This window comes from Mugil cephalus, chromosome 12 (assembly GCF_022458985.1).
Source record: "Mugil cephalus isolate CIBA_MC_2020 chromosome 12, CIBA_Mcephalus_1.1, whole genome shotgun sequence".
NCBI classification, from domain to species: Eukaryota; Metazoa; Chordata; class Actinopteri; order Mugiliformes; family Mugilidae; genus Mugil; species Mugil cephalus.
Window position 1 is genome coordinate 2,303,688 of NC_061781.1, and position 14,925 is coordinate 2,318,612.

Below are 14,925 nucleotides of genomic sequence, written 5' to 3' on the forward strand. Positions count from 1 at the left end.
TCATGTCAAAGAGACCTGGTTTAATTAATGCAACTCTGCTACACTGTTCACCTCTGGCTCACATTTTCCTACTAAAACCAACTGAGATGGATCCAGAGTTGTGGCTGGATAGGCAACAGATGAAGGCTGATGGTGTGAGGGAGTGAAAATAAAAATAGTATTAAAGTCGTATTTTGCAGACTTCACTGTATTTTATTAGTTTTCTCCACAGAGAATTAAGTCTTCCAGACAATTAGAAAGAAACTAAGCCATGCTTGTAACTAAACCTTAAGAGCATCTCAGAGTATAAAGGTCAACAATCCCAAAACGGTTGGTGAAATTACAATATAGTCTTGTTTTCAAACCATTTTGTCAGCTTTTATCCTAAAAGGATAAAAAGTCACCACAACTCAGCCAGATCAATCCACAGTTTTTCTGCTAGAGAGCCATAGCCTTGGACTTGAAAGTGCTGACTCTCAGCGGTTTAGTTTGGGCACCGTAGTGAAGGTTTGCCAGTCTACCTGCCTTTTAGTCCTCATCTATGGTCACTAAGTACTGACTGTAGGAAAGTTCTGGTTCCTCCGTAGGCTGGCTGGGCTCAGCTTTAGAGATGGAGTAAGGAACTCAGAGTAGAGCTGCTGCTACTTGTGTAAAAAGGGGCCAGTTGAGGTGGTTCTGGCACGTGATGGGCATGTATTGTGGGCGGCTTGTTTCCTCCCCAATCAGACTGTGGTGATGGATGGATGGATGGATGGATGGATGGATGGATGGATGGATGGATGGATGGAGCACCTAAAAACTTTCTGGGGAGGTGCTATTCATGTTATGCGTTTCAGGTGCAGGTATTTTTAATCGAAATAAGATGAGCTCTAATTGTCATTGTACGTACATTGAACATACAATGACATTAAGAATGCTTCTTCCGAAACAAGTGCCAAACGTTTCACTCAATTAAAATGGAAACAAGTGAAGGCAGAAATGACCAAAATCTTCTCCACTCAAGCGTCCCCTGATTATTTTTTTAGAGCTTTTCAAAGAAATTCATATTTTCTTCATCTTAGCAGCTGTTTGACCTCATCGTCTAATCTCCGCTGATTCACTCTGGCTGATGCTGAAATGCTTTGATCAGACTTTCAATAGCAGGACATCTTTTAAAGTTCTTCAATTTTCTTCGAAGCTCTTTTTTCTCTACGCACTAATACACTTTTAACCTCATTGCTGTTATATCTTCAGCTAAACGAGCTCTTTCTTGGGAGTTTCTTGTCTCTGGCTGTAGATACTAATCTCACAAACAGCCTGCCACTGATTAAAGGCAAAAATAGCGTTTCCCTTTCACTCGCCGTCTGTCATCACTGACTTTGAAACTTTCATCTGTGAGCTCTGAAAACAACCGTCAACAACTTTGTGTAACCTTCTTCCTGTGTCTTCCTCCACTGAAGAGTTCCTCCCAAGACGGAGCAACTGGCGCTTTGAAACATCTGGAATATGTAAGACCCCATCACACTATTGCCATGTTACAGTCCTGGGTATAAGACAGAGCTATGTGGCATGGCTTTTTAAAACTATACAGCAGTGCCTTAAAGTTTTTGCAGCCCTAAATTTTCCACAGACTTTCTCTACATTGGTGAGATTTTTTACATAAGACCTGAAAATCTGCGCTTTATGAGGAGCTCGAAAAAATAGTTGCTGTTGCTCATCAGACTGGAAAAAGTTATAAAACCATCTCTAAAGAATTTTGAATCTTCTAATAGACAGTCAGACAGACAGGTAAGCAGTTCATGTTTGAAAACCCACCAACATCTCAAAACCAGAATGATTCCCTAGAGGCGCTGGCTAAAATTCCTCCAAGCCATTGTAGACAACTGATCAGCAGTTGACAAAAATATTTAGTTGCTATTATTACTGCAAAAGGAGATCACAACAGATCCAGAAAACAAAGGTGCTCATACTTTATGCAACAAATGATAATAATGGTGTCAAAAATTCCTAAGGGCACAAAAACTTGTAAGCACTACTGTTTATCTTATCAGATAATTTAATTTAGCATTCATGTAAAGACTTAAGTCGGAGTCTCTGATCAGAGTTATTAATCAGGTTGAAGAAACAGGATAAATATATTAGACCTTAAATTGACGTGATGAATAAAGCGGAACAAAGAAAATGAAGAAACTCCAGATACTGCAGGTTTTTTCTTCGTTTTTTCTTCTTTCTATGTGAAAGGAACAAAATGACCTTCAGACCTGCATTGTCATCTAAAAACAATATTGTATGCTTTATATTACATGTTGCATAAAACAAGTTAGCTTCTTGTAACTTATTTCTCTTGATAGTCTCATTCAATTAATTTAAATCTTGGATTTAACTTTCTTTGATCAACTCAGTTTGGGTCAATAAGGAGGAAGACTAATAACCAATAGACCGGTGCTGACACATAGACCTATCTGGTCACCATTACAATACCATTAGGAGTGCTAATTACACCATCTGTTCATTTGGTAAATTTCATCATTAAACATATGACAAATTAGCCATTAACAGTTCCTGTTTGTGATGACATCATAGGTTAACTGGTAAGTATCATTAGATTCTTTTATAATGAATAAAACTTAAAAATATAAAAATTATCAGCCAACTTCTAAATAGTCTTTTTTTTTTTGGTGATTTCTGTGGGCATTTATGGACATTTATTCACAGTGGCCATGGCTTGATTTGGTTTCTGTCTGTGTGAATGTCCTAAACACCATCTCCAAAGATGCCTCTGCTGCTGATTTATCGTAGCGGATGGTTTTGTTACATCGGTGAGCATGCAAATGGCATTAGTACAATTTAGAGACGATGAAAACCTGGACGGAAACGGAAACTATGTGTACACAATACAGGTGTCAGTACCCACACACGCACACACACACACACACACACCCACTCAAAGTCCTCACCTCCACAATGCCACATTCACCAGTCAGGCGCAACATAACTGGAGCTGACATCCAACCGAGTCAAAGTAGCAGGAGGAGGAGGAGGAGGAGGAGGAGGAGGAGGAGGAGGAGGAGGAGTGAAGCCTTGACCAGATTCCTTGACTCACCGAATGAAGTCCTAAGTTGGTCTCACATGACGTATGTCGTGGAGGTGTCAGGGAAATCTGTGAGGTTTTTGGGGTCGCTCTTCATATGCTGCATGTTGTGCAGCAGGTACAGTGGGGTTGCACAGGTATGGGTCAGTTTTAGATTAAAAAGGAAAGAAAAAAGAAGACTCTCTCTCTGTGTCCTCAGGTACTGGAAGAGATCTCCTGCTATCCAGAAAACCACGAAGCTAAAGAACTCAGACGGATACTGACCCAGCCACATTTCATGGTGAGTCCCAAAAAAATGTCACTTAAAGAAACACTCAGAGTTTCTGACGACCACTATCTCTGGTTTTTATAGATGCTCTTATTTCCTCTTTTTCCCTTCAGTGTGCTTGAGGTTATAAAGTGAGCAGTAGTTTTACTTTGCTTAAATGTAAGTGCTTCAAAAAAAACATCCGACAGGAAGGGATGTGTGAGACGAGCTGACCTGCAGGGTTTAATCCAACCGAGAGAAAGTCCTTCAGGGGGGCTGTCAGCGACCTCCCCCCCTTAATCCTATCATGTCAATGTGTCTGATTCCATCTCTAATCAATGGACACCACAACAAAGCATGTAGGAAATGGGAGACACTAGAAAAAGGGAAGGAGAAAATTATATCAAAATGAGGTGATAAGGTGAATGTGGGGAGAGGGTGAGGAGGGAGGGTAGGCGTGGACGGAGGGCAGTAAGGCGTGTCTGATGCGATGTGCTGTGCCAGGTCAGAGGCCTGAATCCCTCATAGCGCTACATGAGCGTAAACTGACGTGCTCTGCATTCCAGCGAATTCAAGCGAGAGCGACATGCAGACGAACTATTCCAGGATTTGTTCATGAATGTATCCCTGAGCTTTCTCCAGAAGCATCTTCTTTTCTCAAAGGAGTAGATTCAGAGAGCCAGACAAGAAGATCATATGTTTCTTTTCTCTGTTTTGCTTAGCTTAGCGTGAAGATGGAAAATGTACAACAAATCAGCATTCAAATTGCTCTGAATATCTCTAACAGAGTGTGTCTGCTTTGTTTGAACAATACATCAAGCTTTGTCTTGGATTATGTGACTATTTCTTAACCACAAGCAGTAATTTCCTAACCAGTCTGTTAACACATCATTTGGATTTCATTAGGTGGTGTGTTTCAACAGATAAAAGAAAAAATGGCACTTTCCAATGTAATTTGTAATTTGCGATATAATAAGAAATTCTCAACAATGCCTCGTTCTTTGAAGTTATTTCCAGTGAATATCTTTTACAAAAGGCACAATTCCAGACTGAAAAGCTCACTTGTGTTGTAACTCTATGGGCGGTTAGATGACGTGCATGATTACCGCTGTTTCTCTTCTGTCCATCTCCACATAAAGCAAACAATCTGATTGGCCCAGTAGATATTTGCAGAAACATAATCAGCTGTCGACATAGAGAATCCAGACTCAGTTTCAGTTAGTTTGACCAGACTTTAAAAGGATGATGAGCAATGATTGCAAATATTCTATTTATAGTTGGAACAGAAATAGTTACTGTTACCGCCGTAACTACGCCAAAACAACATTGATAAATGTATCTGACAGCCCACCAGAACATAACTTAAGAAGTAACTTAAGGTATGACTTCATCAGAAAGTACAGCATAAATTAATATGACCTGACACAAGATGTGAACCACAACATCAGGTTTCTGTGCCTGGATTCCAGTTGTTTCTTTGTAGCGATGGCAGCGATGCATTTCTCTTTTCTTTCTCTTTTCTTCTCTTTTACTCTTACTTTTACTCTTGCTCATTTGATTTTGATGCATACAAAAATACGCAGTTGACAGGTTTAGTTAAATATAACTATCTGACTAACACTAGTTGCTATGTATTTCAATGCGGAGCTGGTTGCTAGTACTCAAAGTAACCGCCAAGCAACGTGACTGTCGAGAAATAGACCCAGGATAAACCTTTGCTTATTTTCTGTGCAACCACTTGTAGTCCTCATTGAGAACAGTTGAACATACAGTATGACTGTTGAGACGTTCAGTTAACCAGGTCACTGTGTTTCTATGTAACACTAAACTGACTGGACTCGTTTGAGTTATCTTAAAGAAATTTCAAAGAAGTGGTGTCTTTAGTTTTAATGGTCTTTCAAAGATATTTGGATGAGTGGTTAACTAAACTCAAACAAGACCAATTGTCTTTGTTTCAGCTTTCCTTTGGGCAACAATTCACAAATAAAGCACTCTATATTGATTCTATCCTGTTCCTCAAACAGCATTTAAGAAAACTACATAATGAGATTTTGGCTAGCTGCTTCCCACTCCTTCTGACTTCATACTAAGCTAAGATAGTAGCTTAACGTTTGTGGTTGGTATTTACACACAGAACACGAGCACAAGCTATTTCATCGACATGCTTTTCATTTGAATATCAGAGAGGTCAGTAGGACATTATTGATTACATGTTCAGATCTGTACGGTTTCATTTTATATCCTCGACATCTCTGTCCCATCTGTCTCTCTCTCTCTAACTCTGCTTTTTTCTCACTTTCCCACACTCAGCATGGAAGGATCAATTCCCCCTTTAACCCTGTCCTCATTAGGAAACCCTAACACACAACATTACCTTCCTGCATGTCTCTGAACATAGCTTTGGTTTGCCTGTGATGTATTTTGACATGAGACTTAGAGAGGCTGCCTCGGTGTCTCTGCCTCTGATGTGCTCTCCTTCCTCCGACGCTGAGGGAAGCCGGTGACAGGTTCCCTCCTTCGCTGCGGTGTGATAGCCGTCTTCTGAAGTTCATACTGGTTTGTTAAAGCGCCACTCAGGGGCTTCTCTGGCTGTCAGATGAGTTGAGTCGAGACGTCTGTGGGTGTGCAACAGCAGCAACACTCTGCAGATACACAAAAACCTGTTGATGTTTGTCAGACAGACGAGAGAGAAAAGACCAAAGACACCTGTGGAGAAGGGGAATACCTGAATATACGGCAGAGCAGAAAGATCAGCCACTGAAGACTAAACTAGATGCCAGACCCACCTCCCCAGCCCACCCAAAGTTGGTCTGAGGTGTTTTCATTGGGAATTAATTATGGTCTTGCAAAGATCTGCCCAGCCAATTAAATTGTTTGGGAGTCCTTTATCACATCTGTTGTAAAATATATAGGCAAACTGACTGATCGGTTGTAGGACTATCCAGTTGCAGGCCCTAACCCTAACCCTAACTCTAACCCTAACTCTAACTCTAACCCTAACCCTGTTTTCTCTTTAGTGTTTGCCTCATAATGAAATCCAAATTCAACTCAAGGACACTGTGGTGCAGCTACATAATGCAGGTGGCGCCATTTCACCTGTAAGCTTTTTAGTAAACTGGCCAATCAATTAGAGGGATTGGATTATATTTTAATAAGAGTAAAGTGCATCCTTTGGTTGACCAACAGGGAACCTTGATGGGAATGTTGATGCACTATTGATTTGTTAAGACAAAATAAAACTTTTATTGATTCATATTGATCCAAGTGGAAATGTAGTTGTTACAGTGGTGGATCAGGACAATACAAAAATACAAATGGATAAAAAAAAAAGAGAGAGAGTAAAAGTAGATATATTAAGGGTACAAAAGATATTTACAACTGTTAAAACTAAAACTACAACTTTATGAGCTTGCCTCTTGCAGGCATATAGCAAAACACAGGTCTGGAGATTAGGGTAGAAAAAGCACTCAAGAAAATTAAGGAAAATTTACAGTTAGAAAGACCACACAATCAAAAGGTGTACATGTAGCCTTTGAGTGTCTTCTCAGCTGCCAAAGCGTCTTGAGAAAATACGTATTGTTATTGATGCTATTTACATAAAATTGAATTGAATTTAGTTGAAAATCTGCCTCCTCAGAGAGTCATTCCACATTCACTTCAGACCGTTAGTAGTCCGTCCCATGTTTGTCTTCTTTGCCTCCATCTAACTCTGTGCTTCCCTTTGACCTCAGGCCTTGCTGCAGGCCCACGACGTGGTGGCCCACGAGGTTTACAGCGACGAGGCTCTGCGGGTGACCCCTCCACCCACCTCGCCCTACCTGAACGGAGACTCCCCAGAGAGCGCCAACGGAGACATGGACCTGGAGAACGTCACCAGAGTCCGCCTGGTCCAGTTCCAGAAGAACACGGACGAACCCATGGTATGGTTTTATGTATACAGAGCTCTGTGCAGATGTTTCAAAGCTCAGAGGAAAGCAAGAATAGCTTTTATTCATCAATTAAACTCATGCAAAATGCAGTAAACTGAATCCATGCTATAGATCAGAGCTTTCGGTTTAAAACATCTGCTCAGTGCTTTATTTTCTCTGCATATCTTGACGTAGCGCTGGATTTTTTTGCACCGAGTGCAGATTTGAACATACTGGTGTGTTAATTAATGCAGGGCATCACGCTGAAGATGAACGACTCCAACCACTGCATCGTTGCAAGGATAATGCATGGAGGAATGATCCACAGACAAGGTACAGTTTATATAATTTGATAATGAAATGCTTCCTACAAGGTTGTGTGGCTCACTGCTCATAGATCTCTTACACAGATCTGTCCTTGAGAGTCAGGCTCTTTGCAGACAAAACGATTTCTCTTCAAAATATCTGCCTCCAGCATCTGTTTGAAGACTGTGTTTTTCTGCATTTAATCTGACTGTAATATTGAATATTTTCAAGTGTTTCATTTCCTCCACCTCCACAATTGTTTTTGCAATTTTGTTTATTTTTAATTCATGTCTGGGCGAACCAGAAGGTTTGAGGTTAAGTTAGCATGACAATAAATAAGAAATAATAAAAACTCCTCTTCCATCTTTACAGAAGAAACAAAAAACATGCTGACTGCACAGCACACTTAACTCTGCTGTTTTATTGTGATGTGGTAGCGTCCCGTTAATTAATCCCCAGATGATTCATTGTGCAGTAATTGGAAAGTGAACTCGAATACAAAAGAAAGTTTTCTCTGCTTTAGTTGTGATGAAGAAAAGAGCAGCAGAGGCTAATGAAACGTAGCGCTACTCTGTAATGAGAAAGAAAAAAATGTTTCTCTCTCTCTCTTTACTTTACTCTTTACTTTTCTCGTTTTCCTTTCAGGAACATTGCACGTTGGAGATGAGATCAGGGAAATCAACGGCATCAGTGTCGCCAATCAGACTGTTGAGCAGCTGCAGAAGATGCTGGTAAGTCCTGAGGAAAGACCTCAGAGGGTCGAGGATTACGATTTTTTGGATAAATCTGCATTTTTGTTATAGCTGGTTTCTGTACCTCCGCTTTGATACAGGTATTAACATCCATCCAAGGGAATCTGATCACAAGTGGCCAGCTTAAAGTACACATGTTGAGAGTTGATGAATATGGTCTCCAACCACATGTGGAGGTGGTCCGGGACAGATTTGTCTCATATTCCTTTGTTAGTGTAAACACACAATTATGTATCATCTTTTGAGTCATGACACAGACTCAACAAACAGCTGTTCTTGGTTTTGAAACAGCAGTAGGTAGAAATCCATTAGAGAAAGATGCTGTTCCAATATTCCACTGAGCCTTAAACAATGTCTGTGTTTATTTGCCTACGGAATGCAAAACTAAGATCAGATCTCAAGTGCTAGCTCTGGACAAATATGGAGAAGGATTTTAATGCTAGGCTAAAGCCGAGTCTTTTTTTTTTTTTTACCTAACATGCTGGTTAAGTGTCAAGTGTGTGTGTTTGTCCACAGAGGGAAATGCGAGGCAGCATCACCTTCAAAATTGTACCAAGTTATCGCACCCAGGGCTCCTCGTGTGAGGTAACAACTCCTCCTCTTCCCCCTCCTCTTCCTCTTCCTCTTCCTCTTCCTCTTTCTCTTCCTCTTCCTCCTCTGTACTGCTGAATGTGAGCTCCTGATCTGACTACTAACCGCTTGCCTGGTTTGCTGTGTGTTTGTAACCCAGGTATGTTGTGTGTAAGAGGTGTGCTCTGTGTGTGTGATTTGCTGTGTTTCGCTGGGGCGGTGTCAGATATCCAGCACACCAATTTCACAACCAAGATACCGGAACCTCCCCCCTTTCCTCCCCCTCCTCTGGTCTGAGAATGAGCCACTCTCTGTGTGATCCCACGCCTGCTCACTCAAACACACGTATACACACTAGGAGTTGTACAGACTGTGAAGCTTAAGCATCATGTCGACTAGTCACTGATCACATGACAATAACTACATGGACGCATCCTAGGAGACAGGTGAGGAGTCCAGTGGGACATTGCTGCAAACTAGCAGCTGTTCAGCAAGTGTGTGGAAATACTTCACTAAAGATGAAGCCCATAGTACCATGACATGCCAGTCCTGAAATACAACTGAAGTACTACTGTAATCCACTAACACTTGCAGAGTACAGTATGTAAATTTAAGTCGCTACTAGCTCACTTTTCTAACAGGGACCAAGAGCTTTCCAGGAAATTAGAAATAAGGTCCAAAAACAAAATAATGGGTTCTTTAAGTAGAAACCATCAATTCAGACTCCAAAATAGCAGATGTGAACTGAGGAAGCAGTAAATCTGGTTTTATGGCCTCTTGTTGTGGTGTGTGGAATGGCTAACTCAGAAGATCTAAAAGCTCTTTCAGGAAACCAGCAGTTACTGTATATCTGGAACAATGCCATGGAGAAAAGTCTGATATGTAATTAGTTACATTTTTTTAGAATGGATTGGAATGACGTTTTTGTTCATGCGGTTATCTTTATTTAGGCTCAGCTACTTCTTTTATTTTGAAAAGTAATGCATCCAAACCACTGCAGTTTTTAGCTAAAAGGATAAAATAAATAACAACCAGACTCTTTTTGCTTATTATTTCTGCTCATGATTTGGTTGTATCACTGCAGAAGCGTCATAAATCAGCTGTCATCGCCTCCATGTCCTCTTGCTTTAAAATACTGTTTTATTGTTGTGATTATGTTTGAGATTTTGTCTTAAATCATCCAGTTTAAAAAGCAGTTAGCATCTATTTAGCTTTCATTTCAGCTCCTGCAGCTGCTGTGCGAGCTCAGGCTCTGTTAGAGATGACCTCATGGTCCCAGCTGCTCTGGTGCTTATCTTGTGTCAGTCTATCGCCCCCGTGTGGCGATGTAAGGAGTTGCAGGCCAGAGAGCTGCTGCCAATTCTGTCTCCCATGTTTTGTTGACGCATTTCATGACGTCAGCGCTGTGGTGGGTCTCAGTTATGTTCTACAAATACACCCTCTCCATTGCCTGCAGTCGCTGCCCACGAATGTGTGTGTATGTGTCCAGGTGTGTGTGTGCTGCTGACTTGTGTGTCTTATTTCAGAAAGAGTCCCCCACCACCTCCAGGCAGTCCCCTGCCAATGGCCACTCCAGCATTAACAGTTCTATCTTGGTAAGGACCCCCATCCCTATAAAACCCCCACAGACAGACCCACAACCACTCGTCTCTCCTCTCTCCCGTCCAGTGCGTCTCATTTGTGGTATTATATGTATATTTTTTAAATTTTTCCGTCAGCTGGTCCGTCTGTCCGTGTCCATTTATCATGAGTCGTGTTTATTCTGTCTCGTTTCTAGTTGTGACATTGGTAGCTGTAGGGTTAGACGTAGGCAGGTCGTGCTGTCGTTCTCCCGCCTCGACCCCTCGTTCATCTGTTTGAGCCAAAGGCCCCCGTGTCCGATATCTCAGTTAAAAAATTGGTGTGCCTCACAAAGCCTGCTACAACACGACACACTAAGGCGACCAGTGGTCACGAGGGCCCGGGACGCTGAGACTAATACGTCCTTCTTTTAGTTTCTTCCTGCCAAGGCTCCAGACAGACACTGTGATGCTGCAGCTGCTTCGCTTGCTCTGTGCTTGCTTGGTTGCTCCACAGCCAGATCCGCTGCTTTAACAGATGAAAAATGACGCTCTTCTTCTTTTTTCCAACCACATTTCTCCTCCAGTGCAGTAGATAGATTGTAAAAGTGAACGGTCCCTGCATTTTTAGTTTAGTTCTTTATTTTTTTATTTTGGTATTTCAAGTTTGCTTTAAGAAAGGAAAAATTTAAATAACAATTGTTATAAAAAAATAATAATAATAATAAATCAACAGCAAGACTTAATTTTCTTTCTACTAACATGATTTAAAAAGCAAGTAAAAAAGAAAAATGAAATAAGAAGTAGGTAGGAAGTAGAATCAATAGGACAGCCCGAACAACACATGTCCAACACACACATTTTGATGTTTCTTGCAGATAAACCTTGTGATTCTTCAAATTCAGAAGACAAACCTTGTCATGTCATAGTCACGTGGTCACTGACTGCTGTAAACTACTTAATCATTCTTTTCATCTTATTTTGCAACGACCACAACTTCTGTTTTTTTATCACTTCAAAAATTATAGTTTTCTCCTTTAGTTATCATTCTCCTTTCATTTTTAATGTATTAAAGGGAAAATTGTAAATGATATGTTTTTTGCTTTTTAAAATGAAAAGTTATTTCTTATTTATTTTAGAGTTTGAGACTTGAAATACCAAAAAGAATACACGGACCGTAAACGCGCATGCTAAAGTTCTGTGTTCTCAAAAATCAACAGGTCTTCTTGAGTGTTTTTGATTTCTTTTTGTTTCTTGTTTAACCACATCCCTCTGTCATGAATGATTCTCTTCCTCAGGACCTGCCGTCCACCATCCAGCCCAAAGGTCGACAGGTGAATATCACTCCTCATGCTAATCCAAACGCTTGCTTACCTTCCCCCGTCACACAGATGTGTGTGTCCTGGTTTCTCCCCCAACCCTCTTTTTCTGCTTCGCAAAACCCACACAAATCTTAATCATAAGTCAGGATAACGACTCAATAACTAGAAGACTTCTCTTTGTTGTAGCTGTTTATTAAAAACACATTCAAGCTGCGGTTATAGAACAAATGTGAGCTTAATGTGCAGACTCTCTGCTTTAAATGGAGGATTGAAATCTTCTCTTTACATTCAACCTGGATAATAAGATGCCTAAAGATGTCTGTCTTAGTTTTTATGCATATGGAGAACACAACGCTTCCTTTTGAAAATAATTGTGAGATGTCTGTCCACTTGATCCAGAAAAATTGTACCTCTCACAATTACACATATTCGTAATCCATGATCTGTCTTTAAATTTGATAAGTAGGTAAATAATAAACATCTCAGAGAGAGGTCTTCACAAGTCAAGTACAAGATCCTAAAGATTACAAGTATATCATTAAAAGCTTTTATTTTGAAAAGTTGCAACAAAAAAAAGTAGTTTTCTTTAAACATTATTAATATTAGTGCAGAATTCTCCATGTATTCAGTGCCACTAGAGCTGGTCTGAAGAGGTTGATCTACAGGCCTGATCCAGTTAACAGTTCTCAGACAGTGACTCACCTCAATAACCACCTCAATAACCATTTCCTGCTGCTACAAGGATGACATGTCATGTGTTCAGACCTCATAGATCATGTTGTTCTTGATTCACTGAAGTCATTTGTTCAGTAGCACTTCCAGTCATATGTGGGAGTGTAAGTAAGGGGAATATAAAGGGAGAAAAATATGCACATAACTTTGAATCTAGAAGCTGATTTTGTCATGTGTATGCCAAGTGGCCGTGATGATTATAGAAACAGTCGGTAGATTAATTCTTCCATCTGTTGAGTCTTTGTTTCAGCCCCACACTATTACATACGCTGACACATATTCTGATTCACTGCAATGAAACAGAATCCTGCTCTGACTGATTTGGACTTGGATCGGTTTCTATTTTTTAAGCTGTTAGACTGAATCAATACCAGTGACCACTGCTGCGTCATCAGCCATCATTTACACTGTATGTCTGGTAACAATGGCACAGGCATTGTTGAACCCTGAAGTCCACACATCACCCCTAACCACTGATTCACAGCCAAATATTAATTCAACCCTGCATCAGTAACAGTTAAAATCTGCTTAACCCTTCGTGGGGCAGGGAAGCATATTTGTTAACTTTCGCACGCATTTTAAACTGCGTCCCTGTGCCTCTGAGTGAGGTTTATAAGCATGTGGTTTTCACCCAGCCAATCAGAGAAGACCAAGATCAAGCAAGATCTACCTCAGCTTCATTACGTGTCATGAAGAAGTGTCCTAATGTTGTCTAATGTGATAATGTGTTTGTTGACAAGTGCCTGAATCAGCACATGTGTTCTAATGGTCTAAATACGTATTTAAATTTGTATACTACCGAAAGGCAAGGAACTGTATATGGTAAACTCATTGATCTTGAAAAGAAAAATTGAAAATTTTCGCAAAGTAAAAAAGATCTTCTTATTACCTACAAAAACACTCTAAGATTGAAATTTAGAATATCCAAGTTTTTCATTAAGTGCCCCACAGATGGTTAAACAACCATAAGGACAGATGTTATGAACAGTAACTACCTACTAAACCGTTGTCACCGTCTCAGTGTGTGTGGACCTTCTTGAGATCATTCATTTCTTTCGTCATAATCGAACATTATTCTCCCAGAATTATAATGTTATGCCCTTTTAATGCTAATAGGATCTTGTAAATCCACCAGTAGAGGGCGTTAGAGTCCACAACAGAACATGAACGTTCATTAGTCTACTCCTCTCAGTGTCAGACATAATGTTGCAGCTGATCGTGTGATGTTCAGTGTTCTGCTGGAAAACTTTTGGACCTGGCATTCATTCATGTGGATGTTACTTAGACATGTAGCCCCCATCTAGATCAGACCAGACACCCCCACCCCATAGTAATGACACCAAGATCACTAGATCCCAAACTGATCAAGTATCTGACACCACAGGACACCCTAAGGTCCATGTCCATTTTCTGATGAGTCAAAACTCTTCTGGAGGCACAAGGGAGACCTACACAATATGAGTAAGGTGGTTATAATGTTGGTGTAATAACATGTATAATAAACACACAATATTAGTATTCATCTGAGCGAGTACAGTCCAAATACTCGGATGTGTTTTTGTCCTCTCTGTGTTATCGAGGATGCATTAGCCTTGGTACAGACCGGTATCCCAGAATGCATTTGAAGTAGGCTGTCCTCCTTTTCTCCTCACTCTGTACTTCAGAGTCAAGTTTGTACCATGTGATGTGTACAAGTCCAAAGTTTGCACACTGATAAACAGCCCATGTTTCACAATAAATGCTTTATCTCAGTAACCACCCATGTCCCTCACAGTTTACCACATGTTTACAGGAAGTAAATATTCTAAAAGCATGTCCAGGGTGAACTTACCCTCTGTCCCTGACAAAAAGAGGATTTGCGCCTCATCCTTGTCCCCGTCCCACCACCATCAACCCCCGAACCTTCCTCCTCCTCCCGCCAGCCTCGGCCACCATACTGCTGTTCAGTCATTTGCATAGCCGCTCTGCTGCATGACGTGTGTGATGCTTTCAAATCCTAGATTGTATCAAGACCTCCAATCAAGGACAAAATGTCAGTTAAGGTAAGAGACAAAGAAGAAAAACAACAACATCACTTTCACAGCAACAAACAGCTGCGTGGTTCTAATGTTTTAAAGAAAGTTAATGACTGTTGTTTTGATGTGATGGACGCAAAAACAATGCCTGTGCCGTAATTACCAGGGTGTTGAGTGGCTCATTAAAGCCCAGCAGTATCTGAGTTTATCTCAGAGCAGAAAACCCGTCCTTGGAAACCAGTTTCCAACTTGGCAACAATAAACCCCCATGAGCTCCCCCCACCCCTCTGAGAATCCCTCTCATTTCTTGAGGTCTACGAAGCTCCCATCAAATGCAGCATAAATAAAATATGCAGTGAAGCCACGTTTATTGATCAATCTTTCCATTTCTCTCCACTGCCTATCCAAACCCCTCCCCAACCTGATCCTTGGAATACTTCGCTGCTGTAACCTCTGCGCTTTCTG

At 40.8% G+C, this 14,925-nt stretch overlaps 1 protein-coding gene across 14 annotated transcripts in view; it reads left to right on the forward strand.

Annotated features, from left to right (window-relative positions):
* The window catches only part of caska (calcium/calmodulin-dependent serine protein kinase a), a 122,887-nt gene that overhangs the window by 97,880 nt on the left and 10,082 nt on the right, over positions 1-14,925 (forward strand). For 3 of the 14 annotated variants that reach the window (XM_047601856.1, XM_047601855.1, XM_047601857.1), the window contains 9 exons: positions 1,419-1,466; positions 3,249-3,329; positions 7,028-7,216; positions 7,459-7,537; positions 8,156-8,241; positions 8,779-8,847; positions 10,359-10,427; positions 11,690-11,725; positions 14,446-14,487. In XM_047601856.1, coding sequence (XP_047457812.1) covers positions 1,419-1,466; positions 3,249-3,329; positions 7,028-7,216; positions 7,459-7,537; positions 8,156-8,241; positions 8,779-8,847; positions 10,359-10,427; positions 11,690-11,725; positions 14,446-14,487 — 699 coding nt within the window. The remainder of the gene's footprint in view (positions 1-1,418; positions 1,467-3,248; positions 3,330-7,027; positions 7,217-7,458; positions 7,538-8,155; positions 8,242-8,778; positions 8,848-10,358; positions 10,428-11,689; positions 11,726-14,445; positions 14,488-14,925) is intronic. The other 11 variants (XM_047601859.1, XM_047601860.1, XM_047601870.1 and 8 more) reach the window with 6 other exon arrangements.